Source organism: Trifolium pratense, linkage group LG4, assembly GCF_020283565.1.
Source record: "Trifolium pratense cultivar HEN17-A07 linkage group LG4, ARS_RC_1.1, whole genome shotgun sequence".
In the NCBI taxonomy this organism is placed as follows: Eukaryota; Viridiplantae; Streptophyta; class Magnoliopsida; order Fabales; family Fabaceae; genus Trifolium; species Trifolium pratense.
The window spans coordinates 21,151,663-21,172,434 of NC_060062.1; the positions used below are offsets into that span (position 1 = coordinate 21,151,663).

The 20,772-nt window shown below is 36.7% G+C and overlaps 3 protein-coding genes across 4 annotated transcripts in view; 2 read left to right on the forward strand and 1 right to left on the reverse strand.

Moving 5' to 3' along the window:
- Positions 1 to 1,377: 1,377 nt before the first annotated feature.
- LOC123921863 (adenylate kinase isoenzyme 6 homolog) lies at positions 1,378 to 4,716 on the reverse strand. Of its 2 annotated transcripts, none has more exons than XM_045974565.1 (4): positions 4,573 to 4,716; positions 2,249 to 2,499; positions 1,773 to 1,918; positions 1,378 to 1,669 (listed from the first exon to the last, which is right to left on the reverse strand). In XM_045974565.1, the coding sequence occupies exons 2-4, from the start codon at positions 2,447 to 2,449 to the stop codon at positions 1,483 to 1,485; spliced, it is 534 nt and encodes a 177-aa protein (XP_045830521.1). In that variant the 5' UTR covers positions 2,450 to 2,499; positions 4,573 to 4,716; the 3' UTR covers positions 1,378 to 1,482. The 2 variants fall into 2 exon arrangements, with proteins under 2 accessions (XP_045830521.1, XP_045830522.1); XM_045974566.1 differs by lacking the exon at positions 4,573 to 4,716 and adding an exon at positions 3,678 to 3,846.
- Positions 4,717 to 7,599: 2,883 nt separating this feature from the next.
- The window catches only part of LOC123920051 (receptor-like protein 6), a 49,930-nt gene continuing 36,757 nt past the window's right edge, over positions 7,600 to 20,772 (forward strand). Inside the window, exons 1-5 of the mRNA XM_045972143.1 lie at positions 7,600 to 8,619; positions 8,764 to 9,395; positions 15,344 to 16,693; positions 16,862 to 16,932; positions 17,919 to 17,981. Of these exons, the coding sequence (XP_045828099.1) occupies positions 7,921 to 8,619; positions 8,764 to 9,395; positions 15,344 to 15,782 (1,770 nt within the window). The 5' untranslated portion in view covers positions 7,600 to 7,920 and the 3' untranslated portion in view covers positions 15,783 to 16,693; positions 16,862 to 16,932; positions 17,919 to 17,981. The remainder of the gene's footprint in view (positions 8,620 to 8,763; positions 9,396 to 15,343; positions 16,694 to 16,861; positions 16,933 to 17,918; positions 17,982 to 20,772) is intronic.
- On the forward strand, positions 15,857 to 16,336 carry LOC123922276 (putative receptor like protein 25). The gene has a single exon (XM_045975008.1). The coding sequence runs from the start codon at positions 15,857 to 15,859 to the stop codon at positions 16,334 to 16,336; it is 480 nt and encodes a 159-aa protein (XP_045830964.1).

Here is a 20,772-nt window from a genome sequence, read left to right on the forward strand (position 1 = left end):
TCGCCATGAATCTTTTATACCCCCAAATATTTTAATTTTGCCCTTGCAGAAAAATTCGGTTCGCAGAAACCGAATTTTTACTAGTGCAAATTCAGAGTAAATTTCGGTTTTTAGAAACCGAAATTTGTTTTCAAGGCAAAAAAAAACTTCGGTTTCTAAGAACCGAAGTTTTTTCTAGGGCAAAATTGAAAATTCAAGGGGGTGGGAAGAGAAAACATCTTGCATGAAATATTCAGGAACTGAGATTCGAAATTTTGAACCATATACTTCCACTTATTCATCTTAAAAAGGTGAAATTATAGCCGCTAAATTTTCTTAAGTGTTTTCAAATTCTCTTCTTTTTTTTTGGTTACTTTTTTTCAAATTCTCTTCAATTATGATACAAATTTAATTTTTAAAAAATAAATGTGCGTTATTAAGGACGCATTGACCCAAAAAAAATTTGGCCAAAGACGCATTGACCCAAAAAAAATTTGGCCAATTATTTTCGGTACATAGATGAAATGATAAGTTATTGAAAACTAACACAAAATAGAGACCAAGATTCAAATCTCATTTATGACATATCACCTAACAATTTCGGCGTTTAAGATTTGTTGACAAATCTAAACATTTAACTTTGGAGTTTAAGTTCCTTTTATACAATGGTATGGTATAAGATAATGACATTGCTTTTTTTTTTTTTTTTACTAAAGGCAAAGAATTTTTAATCAATCGTTACTTGGTTCAATGATGATTGACGTTGAACTTAGTAGGAAGGACCACTGTTCGATCCCTCGCAACTGCGATCGAGAGAGGGCCGGAACCACTTTATGTTAAAACTGACCAGCCGAACCAGATTAATATGCATTGCTTAATTTTTCCCAACTTTTTTTTAAGGATAATTTGTTTGAACATAACATTAATTAATATTATAATTTTACTTCAAATTAATATTGTTTGCATTCCTCTCAGATCATGATTTTTAGGGAAGGAATATCTCACTTTCGCATCTTTATTTGTAAGGTATGGTGTAACTTCAAGCAAGGTTAACCCAAACGAGTCTACTATCTATGCCAGTATTATTCTCTCTTCTAAGATCGACAGTCTGTTTATCTTGCAAGCCGCTACGAGCTAGACTGCACTAGCACTCGCCCAACCCAAACTTACCCTAGCTTGCAAGCCACTACGAACTAGACTGCGCTAGAGCTCGCCCAACCCAAACTTACCCTAGCTCGAATGGGTTGGACCACTTGACAGCTCTAAATGTGGTTGAAAGATGGGTGGTTAGTGAAAAGCTATTCATTGTTCCATCAACTACAAGAATTTTTCATCAACTCTTTCATAACTCCATTCCATCAAGTATTTTTAAACCTTCCTTAACTAACGACAATTCACTTCATTAATGAAAAACCAGGTAAATTTTGAATACACTTTCATTTGTCTAATTAAAAACCCATAACATAAATGTCAAAAATACAGTAGATTCAGGCATGTGATCCCCTAAACTGGGACGGTCCAATTTCTAACCCAGTCTGTCAGAGTTGCAATATTTCTATCAATGTCTTCGATGGTATCGCTTTTCAATGAAACAACTTTATCTTCGGCATAACTTTCTTTAGCCTCCTCAAGCAAAACTTGAAAGATTTCACATTCAACATTGTTGGAAAGCTTTGAATCTAGGTATCCTCTGTCACAGAGAAGAAGAAAGTAAGTTAATGCTGAAAGCCCAAAACATACAATAGAATTGCAAAATAAACATTCAACAACAACAGCAAGAAGTGCTCTCGTACCTCTTGCTCAAACGGTCATGTAAAATGGAGGTATCGGTTTGGAGTACAACCACACAATCAAACCATCGCTCAGGAAAGAAATCACAGCCATGATGATCCACAATGTTCCCTCCCTCTTCCATAACATCCTCAAGTTCGTCACACACCTACAAAAACCAAGAAAAACATACACTTAAGTTAAAACTACATACACAACCAACAACAGTCTTTTATCACAACGGTATAACTGAAAGTTCATCATTTAGTAAATATTATGGAAAAATATTGAAGAGTCATTATCAACAATAGTGAAGGAAGGGAATGGTTAAGGAAGGATGCAAAAGGATAACATGTTAGAGGAATAACAACATGAATTTTAGGGGCTTAGTGGATGGGCAAACAATTTGAATTTAAATTTTTATATACACAATGCTCCGCCGGTAACAACAACAAACATAACAATGCAAGAATGATAAGTATATAAATTGGTAGCTTACCAAATCTTCATTAAGAATGTAACAATGAAGCTCATCATCCCAACCATCATGCAAGTTCTTCTCTCTAACCAAATCTCCAATTTTGATGTGGTTGAGCTGAGTGGCTTCAGCCAGAGCTGTTGACATGGTTGTCTTTCCTGTGCCTGGTGTACCAGTCACCAAAATGTTTGGCTTCTTTCTCATGCCATTTTCTTGAGCCATGACTACAGTACACTTACCAATGAAGATATTGAACAAACTTTCGAGGATTGCTGCATTATAAAGTGATCCGTTCAATTTCAGACACAGACAAATCTTTCAAAAATGCACTATAAAGTATTGATCATTGTAAAAACAAAAATGTATGAACTTTGTCATGCCAAGATTGTAATAACAATGTGAAAACATTCCCTGTAAGTAAAAAACAAAAAGTAGCCTCACTTGTAAAACTGCTCACTATGATTGGAAATTAATAGTATTGGTAGCTGGATAATCATACCGTAAAAGTAAGGATGAGACTAATGTGTGTAATTATTTATTATATATTTATATAACAGTAAACAGTGTCTCAGACTCTCATGAGTGTTCTAAGCAAAAGTTGTTAAGTATCATCAAGGTATCGAGAGGTTGAATAATGGCATAAAGCAACAATAGATAGAATAAGAGTGAATGTATAGGGTACAAAGTATGTGAAATTTGGTATTGGCAAACTAGTTCATTTAATCTGCTACCGATCAACAAAGCTAAATATATTGCACTACTGCAGCTCAATAAATTCAAAGATACGCCCGAGACCTTTATGGCTTATGGAATTTTGTTTGTGAAAGCAGTAGGAAGAACGGACACTCAGATTAGCCGCGTCCCACCGACACGACACCGACACTTATGATTACACTTAATTATGTCATTTTCTCAAATTATTATCGGTGTCGACGTGTCAGTGTCCGTGTCTCGTGTCCAGTGTCCGTGCTTCATCAAAGCACACAGTTAAATGAAAGTGACATGAAAAACAAAGCGGAACAGAAACATATAGAGAATAGACCAAACATTTTAAACAAAAGAAATCAGATACAAAAGAATCGCTTGAACACTGGTGTGGAATAGAAAATATTTGGGTATGGACATTCGAAGAATCTAAAGGGACAAAATTGCTAGCTAGGCTGAGATTTTACCATTCCATTATGCGTATTTTAACAGTGGTTCCTACCGTCGAGTCAGTTGTATGGTGCTTGGATTTTCTTTCAGGTCAGTATCCCTATCTAATGAAATACTAGGCAAGCCTAAGCATTCGATTTAGCCAAACCGCAAGATCAGCCAATGATATGGTTAAATACCAATGTTCCAATTTTGTTGTCTTAACAAAATTGATAAAATAAAATTCATCTACAAAGCTAACCTTAATCCCTCTTAACCCACAAAGAGTAAAGACATAAAGAGTAAAGACACATACCCTAAACTAAAAGTAATTTATATCACCCATCATGGATTGTAATGGCAGATTTTTTAACAACCGTCATGCCAATTTGCGAAGAATGGAAGCGCTATGACATTTTATGGCAGAAATAGCAGAGCTTAAAATGATGGTTTATTGGCTTTCCACCATCCGCAATGGATAACACCGGTCAGGTATTTTATAAATAAAACACTTCTGTAGGTTTAGAGACTGTATGTAAGTTCCGAGCCTGTTTGGATAAACAACTTATTTGCAGCTTATAGCAAAAGCGCTTATCATAAGAAGGCATATGCATAAGATTACATAAGCTATTTTCGTAGCAAAGGATAAAATAAAGATAAATTGTTTTTATATATGCTACTGCTACCAGCTATTTTCATAAGCTATATTAGAAAACTTACGAAAATAAGTTGAAAAAACCTTATGTCAGGCAATAAGCACAAATAAGTCAATTCAAACAGTCTCACAAAACTTATGTCAGGCAATAAGCACAAATAAGTCAATTAAAAAAGACCCTCCGTCTGTAAAAATCACTTTTTTTGGTTTCCTTAACCTCTGCCCCGGGGCACCAGTTCTCATGACCCTATATATATATATATATATATATATATATATTAAACACTACAAAACCCATGACAAATTAGCCTAATACATTACAAAATAAAAAATGAAGATACAAGAGAACTTTATATCATATCATATAAACTAAGCAAATAAGCCAAACATGGTTCAGAGGGAAATTGAAATTGGACAGAGAAAAACTTAAATTCAACCAATCAATTAGATATTTCAATCCACAATTGCATGAAAAAACAGATTAGGCTTCATTCACAATAAATTTAACAGGAAATTAGGAAAAATTGAAAAGGTGAATAGGAAGCAGAGAGCATACCAAAAGATGAAGAAGAAGGAGACGGCGGAGGTTTAACTTTGGCAGCGGGTGTGGGCGGGCAGTGCTACTGAAGAGAGAAAATAGAGATCAAACCAAATAAATAAATAAACAAACAAACAAAAAAGATTTGAATTTGGTCGATCCCGGATCAATTTTGGTGGGCTAATTTATATGGAGGGGAAAAAACTCTGACTTTAAATGGCCTCTTTAAGTGAGTGGTGGGATTGATTCCGTCGGATTGATTGATCCTAAGACTAGATACTACTAAGTTTTAAAAAAAATAAAAAATTTTAATTTGCCTTTTTGACTTATTTTTTAAAATTCTCTAACATGAGTTGAAATCCTTTCTATTTTCTATTATTTCTATTTTTTTCATTATTATATAATTTTAAAAATATAAATGCAAAAGTGTGACATTAAATAAGGTGAAATTACTTTTATGCACCCCAAAATATTTAAAAATTTTAATAATGGAAAAAATTAAAATAATTGAAAATAGAGAGTATCTTATAAGTTATAGTATATACAAACAAAAACAAAGAGCTTATGTATAAGCGCTTGTCATGATAAGCATTTGTGTTATAAGCCGTAAATATCTTGTCTATCCAAACAAAACCCTAAAATAGATAAGTTTGTACTTAAATTTGTCACGTCAACTTGTCTTTGATTTTTATTTTTATTTTTAACAAAAGAGACCAAAAATAGAGTTAAGTCAAGCAACACAACTCAACCATATCATCATCATTATCGTGCTCGCATCCCATGTTAGCAAGAATATCAGCTCATGAGCTAGCTTCACGATATACATGATAAATCTTCACCTCCCAATCCATGGATAGCAGTCCACAAATTTTTCGTATAAGTCTCCAGCCAGTTACACTCACATCTTTTATTACTCCGTAAAATGCTCACTACACCACAATTTAGAATCAATAGATAATTCAATATTTCAAAAATAAAAATTCCAAACTAACTTCGGACCTTCCAAAACGCTAGGGGTGGGCATGGTTCGGTTTTCGAAGAAAATCGAACCGAACTAAATTGTTTGTCTTTCGAACTGAACTGAACCGAACTGTTAAAGTGGTTCGGTTTTACGGTTTTATTAAACCAAATCATAACTAATTTTTCACTAAAAATAACTAAACCATTAAACCAAACCAAACCAAACCGAACTGATAACCATGAACCGAACCGAACTGTTAGTTATGGTTCAGTTTTTTTAGTTTGGTTCGGTTTAGTTTTGCAATTCGGTTTAGTTTTTGGGTTTTTTTCCCCACCCCTACAAAACGCCCCCACAATTCTGCCATATAAGGCGTATACCACCCTAAATTCTTCTAGAAACCACTCAATCAGTTGCCATTACTACCACGAATCAATCCTCCACATTCTAAATCTACAGCTCCACTCCTCTTACTAGCTTCATCCGTATTCAAAGCTTATTCCAATGAATTAAGGAACATCCTCGATGTGTAATAGTTTGAACAATAATTTAATTAGTCTTCTTTTTTTTCTTTTTCTTTTTTTTCTGAATGTAATACTACAATTTTAGGTTCAATGTTTGTCTACAAACAATAGACTATTTAAAGTAGTATATGTAAGTCTGAATACATGGATGGTAAATTTCATTATCTAAAATTTTAATGTTGCAGCATTTCTATAGTTGTAAAACCTCTAATTAATTGACTCCTATTTGTAAATTTAACATACTAAATTATCCTTTGTCAGCAAAAAAAAAAAAAATACTAAATTATCGATTCATAGAAATAGAAATTAAATTGGTTTACTCTTACAAATTTACATGATTTGAGTGCATTTTACGTGCTATACAAGTTAAAAACTGCACTCAAATTAAGTCATAAGAAAATAGTAATAGAGCTAATTGTTCTCATGTCTCATTGGATAAGACATGGATTCCAATTTTCAACTTCAAACACTTTTACTTTCGGAAGGTAGAAGGCGCTTGCTGCCCTTTACGTGCCTGCTCGCTTGAGCGACTCTCGGCCATTTTAAATAGATAGAAAGAGCACGAAAGTCTACTGTCATACTGGATCTGCTCTATGGAAATGGAATTGAAATCCTCTTAGTCCGATTCCGTAATTAAAAATATATAAATTCTTTGTAAAACTTATTGACCTACTCCTTGAATTACCAACACAGGTTGAAGCAACTTTTAATAGAACACAACAAGCATGCAAGGGGGGGTTGGTTGACTGCAAAGTATGCAAGGGTATATCAATATCTCTCTCTGTTATTCTCACCAACATATAAAATGTTGTTATGATTGCTTTTTATGTTCACAAAATTGCATTTAAGTCTGCATTTTTACTTTTGGTTTGAAAACCAGAGTTGTCGAGTCTATGGCTGTGTAGCGCATTTTCAATTTCTATTTTTTGCAATACACTATTCAGTACGAAATGTTGTTAAATAGCGACTATAGCTTAGTGGAATTTGAACATTATGAGCTTTGAATTCCGCTTTATATCTTAAACCTTCTTCCTCTAACATCTGCAACATCTTGTAACTATCTTATTGTTCATAGTTTTTATCTTTTTATGAATCTTTTTAATCATATATAACTTTTGTAAACTTCCATTGTCAATTTATCACTGCAGACTAAGTTGAGCAAATTAAGGAGTTCTTGAAACTGTGTAATATTTTCTAGTATAATTGCAACCACAAAAATTCCTCCTAAAGGATCATTATGTACCATTGAAAAAGTCCAAGTCTCCACTTTTGGACACAATAAGTTGTCAAATACGTACACCAGCAAATAAAGTTTGAACATTCAAAAATATTTCAAATTGAATATTATATACGGTTCAAAAATTTTGGGTTTACTTATCTTAAAAGTACACCAAACATTTCTATGGATGCTAATGAATTAATGTTGTTGTCAATTATCATATCACTATAATTGCAACCACAAAAACTCCTTCTACTGAAGTGCTCCCTTACTACAAAACAATAGCACTCTTATATAAATGAAATAATATCAAAGTTGATATATAAATAAATTGAGGGTAATCAATTGGTATATCCAAAATCATCAAATAAAAAAGAAATAATATCAAAGTTGCTCTAAATGGCCTCCTTTTTTATTCTATTGCCTTCTTTTACCATTCACTTCTTCTCCTTGCTCTTGCTTACAAACTTTACTTCCTACACTTTCTCATTATGCAACCATCATGACAGCTCTGCTTTATTACAATTCAAGAACTCATTTTTTGTCGACACTTCATCATCTACACCTGATAATATACCCGATGACATGGACCTAGTTGTTCCTCTTTTTCTTTCAAGACAGAATCTTGGAAAAACAATACAGATTGTTGTGAGTGGGACGGTGTCATGTGCGACAACGTGTCAGATTACGTGATTGGTCTGGACCTTAGTTGCAACAATCTGAAAGGTGAATTACATCCCAATAGCACTATCTTCCAGCTTAGACACCTTCAACAACTCAACTTGGCTTTTAATTTGTTTTTCCCTTCTTCATTGCATGATGGTATTGGGGATTTAGTGAATCTCACACATCTAAATGTGTCAAACTCATACCTCAGTGGTAATATTCCCTCCACAATCTCTCATTTGTCAAAATTAATATCACTCAATCCATTGACATGGAAGAAACTCATTCATAATGCTACTAATTTAAGGGACCTTTATCTGGATTATGTGGATTTGTCCTTAATCACAGAGAGTTCTTTGTCTATGCTAAAGAATTTGTCATCCTCTTTGGTTTCTCTTAGTCTAAGATCCACTGAATTGCAAGGAAATTTGTCAAGTGACGTCCTCTCTTTACCCAACCTTCAAAAACTAGATTTGTCATATAATTACGACCTTATTGGTCAACTTCCAAAGTCCAACTGGAGCATGCCTCTAAGGTACTTGGACCTCTCTTCCACTTCTTTCTCAGGTGAAATTCCTTATTCCATAGCTCAATTGAAGTCTCTTACTCATTTATACCTTCAAGAATGCAATTTAGATGGGACGATTCCTCTATCTTTGTGGAACCTCACCCAACTAACATATTTGGACCTTTCAGAAAATAAACTTAACGGTGAGATCCCAAATGTTTATGGATATTTAATGAAACTGGAATATTTAGAACTTTCCCTTAACAACCTAACAGGCGAAGTTCCATCATCATTTTTTCATCTATCTCAACTTTCTAATTTAGGTTTATCATTTAATAAACTAGTTGGTCCAATTCCAAATGAAATCACAAAACATTCAAAATTGAGCCATGTGGATTTAGGTTCTAATATGTTAAGTGGAACAATTCCGCATTGGTGCTATAATTTGCCTTCGTTGTTAGTGTTGCGCCTCAGCAACAACCACCTCACAGATTTCATTGGTGAGTTCACAACTTATTCTCTGCATTATTTGGGTCTCTCTAATAACAACCTACATGGTCATTTTCCAAATTCAATTTTTGAACTCCAGAATCTTGCCGGCTTAGATTTGTCATCAACAAACTTGAGTGGTGTTGTGGATTTTAACCAATTTTCAATATTTAACATACTACAATCTCTCAATCTTTCACACAATAATTTTCTTTCTATCAACATTGATAGCAAAGTTGAATCCATCTCATCACCTTACCTTGCATGGTTAGATTTATCTTTTAGTAATATTAATAGTTTTCCTAAGTTCCTTGCACGACTACCAAATCTCCAATCATTAGATCTCTCCAATAATAACATTCATGGGAAAATTCCCAAATGGTTTCATAAGCTCTTAAACTCATCGGAATACATTTATTACATTGATCTTAGTTTCAACAAGTTGCAAGGAGATCTTCCAGTTCCACCCTATCGCATTTGTTGTGAATTCGATAAAAATCACACCAATAATAATCTTGATGTGTGGAGCAAATACGATTAAGCAATCAAAATAAGCGAACGGCAATAATAATCACAAGTAATGATAAACGGCGAGAAAAGAAAAGGACACAATAAATTGTTTACCCAGTTCAGTCAATGTGACCTACTCTGGGGGAGAGAGCAGCTCTCCGTTCCACTATCAAACTTTGTTCCTTGATTACAATGAGATTCTCAAAAGAGTTACAAGAAAATAGAGTTATCCTATTTCTACCCTTTTCCCAAATCTCTTCCCGTGACCAAGAGATTTCAATGAAAGTGTTTCCCAAGGTGATAGAATGATTACCCAACCCTAGAGTGTTCCCAAGATGTTACTCTTCTAACCCTAGTTTGTATGTTGGCCTCATAAACCCTAAAAACTTGTTATGAAAAACAGAAAACGTGACCCTTTAAATACTCTGCAGCGATTTCCGCCTGAAACACAGCTTTTTCCGCCTGGGGCGGAAACTTCCGCCTGAGACACCAAGTTTTCCGCCTGGGGCGGCAAAACAGTGAGCACCCCTTTTCCTGCTTCAAATTTCCGCCCGGAACACAGGTTTTCCGCCCGGGGCGGAAAACAGCAGACTTGAGTTGTTTTTCTTCACGTTTTCAAGGCAATTTGCAACAAATCTCCACCTTGCCTTTAAAACGATGGTGATGTCAACTTCCCATCAACCACCGTGCTGCTCTCTCCAACCTCCGTCTACTCTTCAACGAAGTTAATTAAGTCCAAGCAATGCTTGAACTTAGCTCTAGGTAACGATTTGGTGAACATGTCAGCTGGATTCTCCTCTGATGCAATTTTCTGTACCATGATCTCTTTTGTTTCAATCATGTCTCTTACAAAGTGCAACCGGATGTCAATGTGCTTTGTCCTTTCATGATACACCTGGTGATTTGCCAAATGAATGGCACTCTGACTGTCACAATGTATCTTCACACACCCTTGACTAATCCCCATTTCTCCAATCATACCCTTCAACCATATGGCTTCCTTGACCCCTTCAACAAGAGCTATGTATTCTGCTTGAGTTGTTGACAAGGCTACAACAGATTGTTGATTGGCCTTCCACGTTACCGCTGTACCGAACAATGTAAACACAAAACCCGATAAGGATTTTCTAGTGTCAATATTACCTGCATAGTCCGCATCCACATATCCCTCCAAGGCATCTCTTCCTGGATCAGTTCTTGTGTACTTCAGACCACCCTTCAAAGAACCATTCAAATACCTCAGAACCCACTTCAAAGCTTGCCAATGAACTTGGCCCGGATTTGCCATAAACCGACTTACCACACTTATTGCATATGATAAATCAGGCCTACTACAAACCATGCCATACATGATGCTTCCAACCCCACTTGCATAGGGAGTACTCTCCATCTTCTTTCTCTCATCCTCGGATTGAGGACACTGTTTTATCGACAACTTTGAATGGTGACCAAGTGGTGTATTCACTACCTTAGAATCTGTCATTCTAAACCGCTCCACCACTTTCTTCAAATAATCATGCTGAGATAAGAACAACTCACTTTTACTCCGGTCTCTCAAGATATCCATACCAAGTATCCTCTTCGCATTTCCAAGATCCTTCATCTCAAATTCACCATTTAATTTCTCCTTGAGCTTTTGAATCTCATGCTTGTCAGAACTTGCCATAAGAATATCATCTACATAAAGAAGGAGGTAGAGAATGACTTTCTCATTCCTCTTCATCATGTACACACAACTGTCATAGTTGCTTCTCACAAATCCAGTCTTCAATAAGAAATCATCAAACCGACGATACCACTGCCTCGGACTCTGCTTCAACCCATACAAAGATTTCTTCAACAGACATACTTTAGAATTGTCTTCCACAAAACCTTCAGGTTGTTGCATGTAGATAGTTTCTTCTAACTCTCCATGTAAGAATGCGGTCTTCACATCCATCTGTTCTAACTCAAGATCATACATGTTGACAATAGCCATAAGTACCCTTATAGAACAATGTTTCACCACCGGTGAGAAGATTTCATTGTAATCAATCCCCTCTACCTGAGTAAAACCCTTTGCTACAAGTCTCGCCTTATACCTTGGTGCTTCGACCCCTGGTATACCTTCTTTCCTTTTGAACACCCACTTGCTACCAACTACCCTTTTATTTTTAGGTAATGGCACAAGCTTCCAAGTCTGGTTTTTCTCCAATGAAAGCATTTCCTCATTCATTGCCTTCAGCCAGTCTTGACTATCTATGCTTTCTGATGCTTCCCTGAAGTTCTTTGGTTCCGAGTCTTGCACTTCTTCAGCTGCATTCAAAGCATAACAAATAAGGTCAGCATAACCGAGTCTATTAGGTGGACGAATAACTCTCCTCTCCATATCTCTTGCTAGCTGATAGTCAGGAACAGTTGTTTCATCACTTCCACTCTCATCAGGTACTTGAGTCTCATCCTCCTTTTCCCTCTCATCAATGGAAGGCTCCACCTCAAACTGAATTTTCTCCACCCCCGTTTCTGGTCTTTTCTCCAGGTCTTTGCACTTCATCCCCATCCGGGTCTCATCAAAAGTGACATCCCTGCTTATGATAAACTTTGATCCTCCAGGCTCCATCTTCCACAGCTTGTAACCTTTCACACCCTCGGGATAACCAATGAAGACACACTTCACAGCTCTAGCATCAAGCTTATCTTGCCTGACATGTGCAAATGCTAAAGCTCCAAAGACTTTCAAGTTAGAGTAGTCTGCCGGCTTGCCACTCCAAACCTCCATAGGTGTCTTTAGATCAATTCCTGTTGATGGACATCTGTTGATCAAATATGCAGCAGTGTTAACTGCCTCTCCCCAGAAACTTTTGGGTAATCCAGCTCCCAACAGCATACATCTCACGCGCTCCAGCAGGGTCCTGTTCATCCTTTCAGCCAGACCATTCTGCTGCGGTGTGTATGCAACGGTTCTATGCCTCTTTATACCTAGTTTCCTGCAAAACTCATTAAATTGCTCTGAAACAAACTCCAGGCCATTGTCAGTTCTCAACACTTTCAGTTTAGTTCCTGTTTGATTTTCTATTAAGGTATGCCATTCCTTAAATTTTTCAAAGGTGTCACTTTTGTTCTTTATTATGTGAACCCATACCCTTCTAGAATAATCATCAATCATAGTAAGAAAATATGAACCTCCCCCATGAGTGGAAACAGACGCTGGACCCCAAAGGTCCGAGTGAACATACTCAAATGGTCTACTAGAATTATGCACTCCCACCCCAAACTTCACCTTGTGTTGTTTGCCTAATGTGCAGTTATCACAGAATTCTAGTTTGTTCAATTTTTCTTGTCCTAGCAAACCTTGTTTAGCTAGTTCAACTAAACCCCTCTCACTGACATGCCCTAACCTCAAATGCCATAGTTTGGTTATATCTGCAGCCTCTACACTAGTTACTAATGCATTAGAAATAACGGTGGAACCTTCTAAAATATAAAGACCATTAATTTTAGACCCTTTAGCAATTACTAATGCACCATTTGAAATTCTCATTACCCCACGTTCAATTCTAGTACAAAACCCTAGACTATCAAACATGCTTATGGAAATTAAATTTCTCTTAAGTTCGGGAATATACCTCACATTCTTCAAAAGGAAATCACGGTCATCAAACATTTTGAGACGGATAGTACCCATACCTTGAACCTTGCACGCCTTATTGTTACCGAGACGGACAACTCCACCTTCTTTAAATTCCAAGGTTTCAAAGTACTCCTTTCTTGGACAAATGTGATATGAGCACCCTGAGTCCATGACCCAGCTTTTCTCAGGTTCCCAACTTGTAACTGTTAGTGCTCCTGCACTCTCATAACCTTCCTCCTCACTAGCGGCAATTTGAACTGACGAACTACCACCACCCCTTCTCTCGGGACAGTCCTTCTTGAAATGACCTGGTTCATGACAATGGTAACATTTGAACTTGCCACCACCATCACCCTTTGCCCTAGACTTGGACCTGTGTTTCTTCCCTTTTCCTCTCCCTTTGTTTTCACTTCTCCCCCTTGCAATATTCAAGCCTTCTCCACTATCATCAATTTTCATATCTCTGAGTTTAGTCAACTCCTTGGTTCTCAAGGCCGATTGGACTTCATCCAATCAAACATGCTTATGGAAATTAAATTTCTCTTAAGTTCGGGAATATACCTCACATTCTTCAAAAGGAAATCACGGTCATCAAACATTTTGAGACGGATAGTACCCATACCTTGAACCTTGCACGCCTTATTGTTACCGAGACGGACAACTCCACCTTCTTTAAATTCCAAGGTTTCAAAGTACTCCTTTCTTGGACAAATGTGATATGAGCACCCTGAGTCCATGACCCAGCTTTTCTCAGGTTCCCAACTTGTAACTGTTAGTGCTCCTGCACTCTCATAACCTTCCTCCTCACTAGCGGCAATTTGAACTGACGAACTACCACCACCCCTTCTCTCGGGACAGTCCTTCTTGAAATGACCTGGTTCATGACAATGGTAACATTTGAACTTGCCACCACCATCACCCTTTGCCCTAGACTTGGACCTGTGTTTCTTCCCTTTTCCTCTCCCTTTGTTTTCACTTCTCCCCCTTGCAATATTCAAGCCTTCTCCACTATCATCAATTTTCATATCTCTGAGTTTAGTCAACTCCTTGGTTCTCAAGGCCGATTGGACTTCATCCAAGGTGATAGTGCCTTCTTTGCCATATAGCAATGCATCCTTGAGATTGTCAAGAGACTTGGGAAAAGCACACAACAGGTGAAACGCTTTGTCCTCATCTTCCAGGTTCACATCAATGTTCGCCAAATCGTCAATAATTTTATTGAACTCCGATAGTTGTTCCATTACCGACTTATTCTCCACCATACGAAAGAAAAATAACCGTTCTTTCAAACACTGCTTATGTGCCAAAGACTTCGTCATATACAACGCATCAAGCTTGGTCCACATAGCCACAGCTGTTTTTTCTTTCGCTACTTCTCTCAACACCTTATCCCCAAGGCACAAAATAATCGCACTCAGTGCTTTATTATTCATCTCGGTCTTTTCTGCTGGTGTCAAAGTAGCAGGCATGTGTGCCTCTCCTAGAAGCGCCTCATCACACTTCTGTTGAGTTAATATTGCCCTCATCTTCACCTTCCACAACCCAAAGTCGTTACTCCCGGTGAACTTCTCGATGTCCCACTTAGAACCCATGATACTTAATTCGTTTGATCCTTTGCCCCACGGTGGGCGCCAATTGTTGTGAATTCGATAAAAATCACACCAATAATAATCTTGATGTGTGGAGCAAATACGATTAAGCAATCAAAATAAGCGAACGGCAATAATAATCACAAGTAATGATAAACGGCGAGAAAAGAAAAGGACACAATAAATTGTTTACCCAGTTCAGTCAATGTGACCTACTCTGGGGGAGAGAGCAGCTCTCCGTTCCACTATCAAACTTTGTTCCTTGATTACAATGAGATTCTCAAAAGAGTTACAAGAAAATAGAGTTATCCTATTTCTACCCTTTTCCCAAATCTCTTCCCGTGACCAAGAGATTTCAATGAAAGTGTTTCCCAAGGTGATAGAATGATTACCCAACCCTAGAGTGTTCCCAAGATGTTACTCTTCTAACCCTAGTTTGTATGTTGGCCTCAGAAACCCTAAAAACTTGTTATGAAAAACAGAAAACGTGACCCTTTAAATACTCTGCAGCGATTTCCGCCTGAAACACAGCTTTTTCCGCCTGGGGCGGAAACTTCCGCCTGAGACACCAAGTTTTCCGCCTGGGGCGGCAAAACAGTGAGCACCCCTTTTCCTGCTTCAAATTTCCGCCCGGAACACAGGTTTTCCGCCCGGGGCGGAAAACAGCAGACTTGAGTTGTTTTTCTTCACGTTTTCAAGGCAATTTGCAACAGCATTCAATACTTTTTACTCTCAAATAACAAATTCACAGGAGATATTTCTTCATCATTCTGCAATGCATCATCTCTGGAGGTGCTCAATTTGGCACACAACAAATTAACAGGCATGATCCCACAATGTTTGGGGACACTTCCTTCTCTTTCTGTATTGGATTTGCAAATGAATAACCTCTATGGAAGCATCCCTACAAACTTTTCCAAACAAAATCGATTCGAGACTATAAAGTTGAATGGAAATCAATTGGAAGGACCATTACCACACTCTTTGGCTCATTGCAAAAAACTTGAAGTTTTGGACCTTGGTAACAACATAATAGATGATGTATTTCCCAATTGGCTAGGAATTCTACCAGAGTTACAAGTACTGAGTTTAAGATCGAATAAACTTTATGGTACAATCACATGCTCTAGCACCAAACATCCATTTCTAAGTTGAGAATTTTTGATGTCTCTAACAACAATTTTAGTGGTCTGTTGCCAACATCATGTATTAAGAACTTTGAAGGAATGATGAATGTCAACAACAGCCATATTGGTTCGCAATACATCCATACGTCCTATTACTATGAAGATTCTGTGGTGGTCATAATGAAAGGTTTTTATGTGGAGCTCACAAAGATATTGAATATTTTCACAACTATTGATTTATCAAATAACATGTTTGAAGGAGAAGTTCCACAACTCATTGGAGATTTAAAATTTCTAATAGGCCTTAACCTTTCAAACAATGGAATCACAGGTACCATTCCACAGTCATTGAGTTATTTGAGAAATTTGGAGTGGTTGGACCTATCAAGGAACCAGTTGAAGGGTGAGATTCCCATGGCTCTCACAAAGCTGAATTTTCTCTCATTCTTGAACCTTTCACAAAACCATCTCAAGGGTATGATACCTAAAGGCCAACAGTTTGATACATTTGGAAATGATTCTTTTGAAGGAAATACAATGTTATGTGGATTCCAAGTGTCTAAATCTTGCAAAAAGGATTAAGATCGGTGAAACGCACCGTTTCATTTTTTCTAAATAAAAAAATAAAAACGGGACAAAAACCAAATATAACCACCGAACCCAACCCCACCCACCAATTCTCTCACATTCTAGTTTCTTCTTTCACTTTCTCTACTTCCTCCCCTGTTTCACGGTTCTTCCATTTCCCCAATTGCTATTCATCTTCTTCTTTCAAACACAAATGTCAGCCATGCACTCAAAAGAAAACTAACAAACCTCTATTATAAGTTCCTCATACTTCTACAAATAGTATTGGGTATAATTTTGGGATTAGGGTTAGTGCTCTAAGAGAGGAGATGAGTACCCACTCTTTGAAAGTTACTTATTGGGACTTTTGAGGTAAATATATCACTTATAACTCAACAATTTATCTTTGGGTATATGTAGTTTGGTTTAGAAATTAATGTTAGAGATTAGAGTAGATATTGGAGGATTTTATGGTTACATATGTTTAGTAAAACTCTAGAATGACCTTTGAAATCTTGATAAACATTTTCTTATGTTCAGATTCGACAGTTGATGCTTTATCTGCTACTCCGGGAGTCGTTAGAGAGAAAAACTAGCCGGTCTTCATAGTTGTGAGTTGATGATGATCATTACTACTTATTTTAACTACTATTATTAATTTTATGTTACTTATTTTCTATGTTAAAGTATTTATAAAAATTGGGGAACACACCCTTTGAACATTTTTCTCGTCATTATTATATAATTTCGATGTCATCAAATTTAACTATACTCTTTGGATTTATCCATGATTCATTGAGCAAATGATTTGAAATTGAGGGTTGGGTGCATATACTATGACATGAGTTTTGAGATACAGAGCAATACAGTTTTGTGATATTTTTTTTCGGAAAATGTTAATATTCTTCTATTGGAATTGACTTTACTTATGGTTGGAATATTTTCAATTTCATTTGGATTTTTATGTATTTCCAAAAGTTTTAGAAATGTGTGAAACATGGTTTTAAGAGATGTATTTTAAGAATTGCGGTTATAATGATGACGGCCTAGGTGCACCTAGTTATATAATATCGAGTAGAAAAGGGCTATCCGTTAGATGGAGCCGCCCCTAAGTGAAAGGCCACTGTTAGGAGGAAAGGGCTATCAACGAGATGGAGCCGTCTCTCGATTCTCTCATAACGAATTGGCTATCAACGAGCTGTAGACTCCCTAATTAAAGATGAGGATGTGTTTTCGTAATCGAGGAGAAAAGGGCTATCCGTTAGATGGAGCCGCCCCTAAGTGAAAGGCCGCTCTTAGGAGGAAAGGGCTATCAACGAGATGGAGCCGTCTCTCGATTCTCTCGTAATGATTTCTTTTTATTTGATTGGATTTCTATATTTTTCTTATTTCAATTTCAAACTCTATAATGATTTGAATCGAGTATTATTTATATTACATAATTACTACTTTACAAGAATTGTTACAAGCTTTCTAAAAATCAAATGCTCGTGCCTTGTGTGATTCCCATCTAGTTGGTAGTGGTTGTTATCTCTCACTAAGTCCTTGTGACTTACCCCTTCATCTTCTTTTTTTTTTTTTTTTTTTTTTTTTTCAGATTCAAAGTCAGCTGAGTAGGGGTTTCTAGCAGATATTGAGAGTCGTCGGTATCATTCTTTTGGTAGGCTTCCTTGATGAAATGTTACTTTGTATATGTATATTTTGAGTTGATCGAATATCTGCAGCTATTTTGAGTCTAGGAATCTTTTGTGTTGAAATGTATAAATTTAAACATGTATATTTTGAAACTTCTGACTTAATGATGTATATGCTGCAAACAGAATTTATTTTGATTTGGAAATATTATATTTATTGTTTGTTAAATTCGGTCATTAGGCTTGCCGGACTAGTATTAGTTCGTGCGCCGGTCACGATTGGAGTTGGGTCGTGACAAAGTTGGTATCAGAGCTCGATTGTAGGTCCAAATAACTGCAGATGTAGAGTGATAATAGATTTTTGCTAGTAAATTGTGAACCGCGGCACTATTTACTTGCAAGAAGCTATTAGTACTCTATGGTAGTCTCTATCTCACTTGTTGTCCAATCCTATCATCTCTCTTTTGGTATTTGATTTGTCTCACTCTGTTTGTCGTCTTGTCTAATATTCGGTAAATTTCCTTTCGTTTAGTGAGTATATCACCCAACACTAGGATCACCACTAGAAGCGAAGTTTGTTCCTTATACGTTTACTTTCCAACCTTAAAACCCTAGTCAAAGAGGTCGTGATTCAGTCGTACTCGTTGTCGACGAACGTGGCTTGGTTGCAGTAGTAGTTAGTGTTGAGGTTCCCAGAGGAAGACAAAGATTGATATAGGTATTGCAACAACTTGTTGTGATTGTTGTTGAGAAGTAGCAAGATATTCTAAGACAAATAAATCTTGATGGGTCACAAGTAGTTAGTCAAGGTGAGTACTAGGCAATAACCCCATCTAGAGAGATTAATGTCGATATAGGGAAATTCATGAAACTTAAACCTTTACTTTTTCCAAGTCTAGTGTGCGTGGGGATCCACTAAAATTCATTGACTGTCTAAAGAGATTATAAAAGGCATTAGGATGCTTAGATTTAAGGGCGGTGAAGTTGACATCATTTAAGGTAGATGGTCTGATATATAACTAGTTTAATACACTTACACAATGAAACAATAGGGATCACCTTCGTTCGCATGGAGTGAGATTTCTCAATTGTATGTGGCTCGTTTTCTTCTAGAAACTGTTAGAGATAGATTAGCTTACAATTATGAGCGATCGAAACATATTGAAAACATGTTAGTTACAGAGTACAATGTCCATTTTTTACATAGCTTTCAAGCCACACTCCTCACCCTACTTTAAGAAGGATGTGTGTCCATGGGTTCATTAAACGATTAAGAGAATATTTATTTAGATTTGTGGTTGGTTTAATTGTACTATTTTACTGAGGTTTCAAGATTGACACTTACTATTAAGCAACAACAAAAGGTAAGTGAAGTAATAGACAAGATTTTTGCAAGGAATGAGTTGAATGATCATATATTATTCTTATCGTGGTGGTGAAGTTATATTTGGTGATTAGGAACAACAAATATCAGTATCGTAAGAGCGATAGTTCTGGTAGACGAACTTTTGGGGAACAGTGCAGAATCGTAGATTAGATCCTAGGACATAAAGATAAGTAACATTTCTGTTGGGTTTTTGTATATTGGCTACATTTTGCGAAAACATATTTTAGCCAAGTGTTGAGACAAATGTGCTGACCCCAAGTGTTGAGACAAATGTGCTGACCCCAAGTGTTGTGACAAATGTTGTTACACTTTGGAACAACACCTGACTCTGTTCTGCGCGCGCCAGCTAGCGTTTTTATTTTCTACTCAATCTTTCGAAGATTTGATTGAAGAATTATTTCGTGGTTTCTTATACAACAAGGCGCACGTGATCAATGTGTTTCAGAAGGCAGCTGAACCCTAGTTCTATTTTCTAAAGGAATTATATTTTTAGAAAATATAATATTTGTTTCAAAAATATATCTTGTGAAGATTGCTGCAAAAATATAAAAGATTTATTTCAAATAAATCTTTGTGCTTCCAGAAGATTAGAAGATTTAATTTTAAAATATATTTACAACAAATATATTTATGGGAGGAATATTTGATGCAAATAAAGATTTGGTAAAAATATATATTTTGCATCTAGAAGATTTATTGGAGCTGAAGCATTATGAAAAGCCCACGAGGCTCTGCTATTTAAAGGGTGCTGCTAACCCTTATTATTTACCGAAACTTGAAGCAAAAATAGAATATTAAAGATGTAGTCTTTTAAGGGTTTCGTGTCTTTAAGCCACTCTCTAGGAGAGTTGGTGTAAAGTGAACCACTCGGGTTGTGAGATGGTCACTATGTCCTCACTCAGAAACCTGTAGGTAATGAGTTGAGTATTGTCTTGGAGGAAGCTTTTAAGCAACTCCAAATTGTGAACTTAGTCGTTGGCTAGGTGGTGATGTTATTGAAGTGTGTCTTCATCTTTGTCAAGGAGAGTGTCTCCATTATGTTGTTATTGAAATCCTTACTGGTTGTAAGGTTGAGGGGAGTGAGACGGGGTCTCATATCTAGGAGTTCCTAGGTAGAAGTGTCATTGGGTAGGGATTAAGTGAGGAGTTGTAAACAGGGAAGTTTAGCTCCGAATTAATACTGCTGATAGTGAATTTCCTCCTGGATTGGTATCCCCCAGATTAGGCTGTTAGGCTGAACTGGGTTAACAATTATGTGTGTCGTTTATGCTTTTCAGTATATGTTTTTAATGCTCTGTTTTATTGTTCTTACTGCTAAGACAAGTGTTGCGACAAGTGTCAGCACATCGTGTACAACACTTGTCTACTGTGTACCAGAATTTCAATTGGTATCAGAGCAGGCATCCTGTTCTGTATCTGGGTGAGATCCT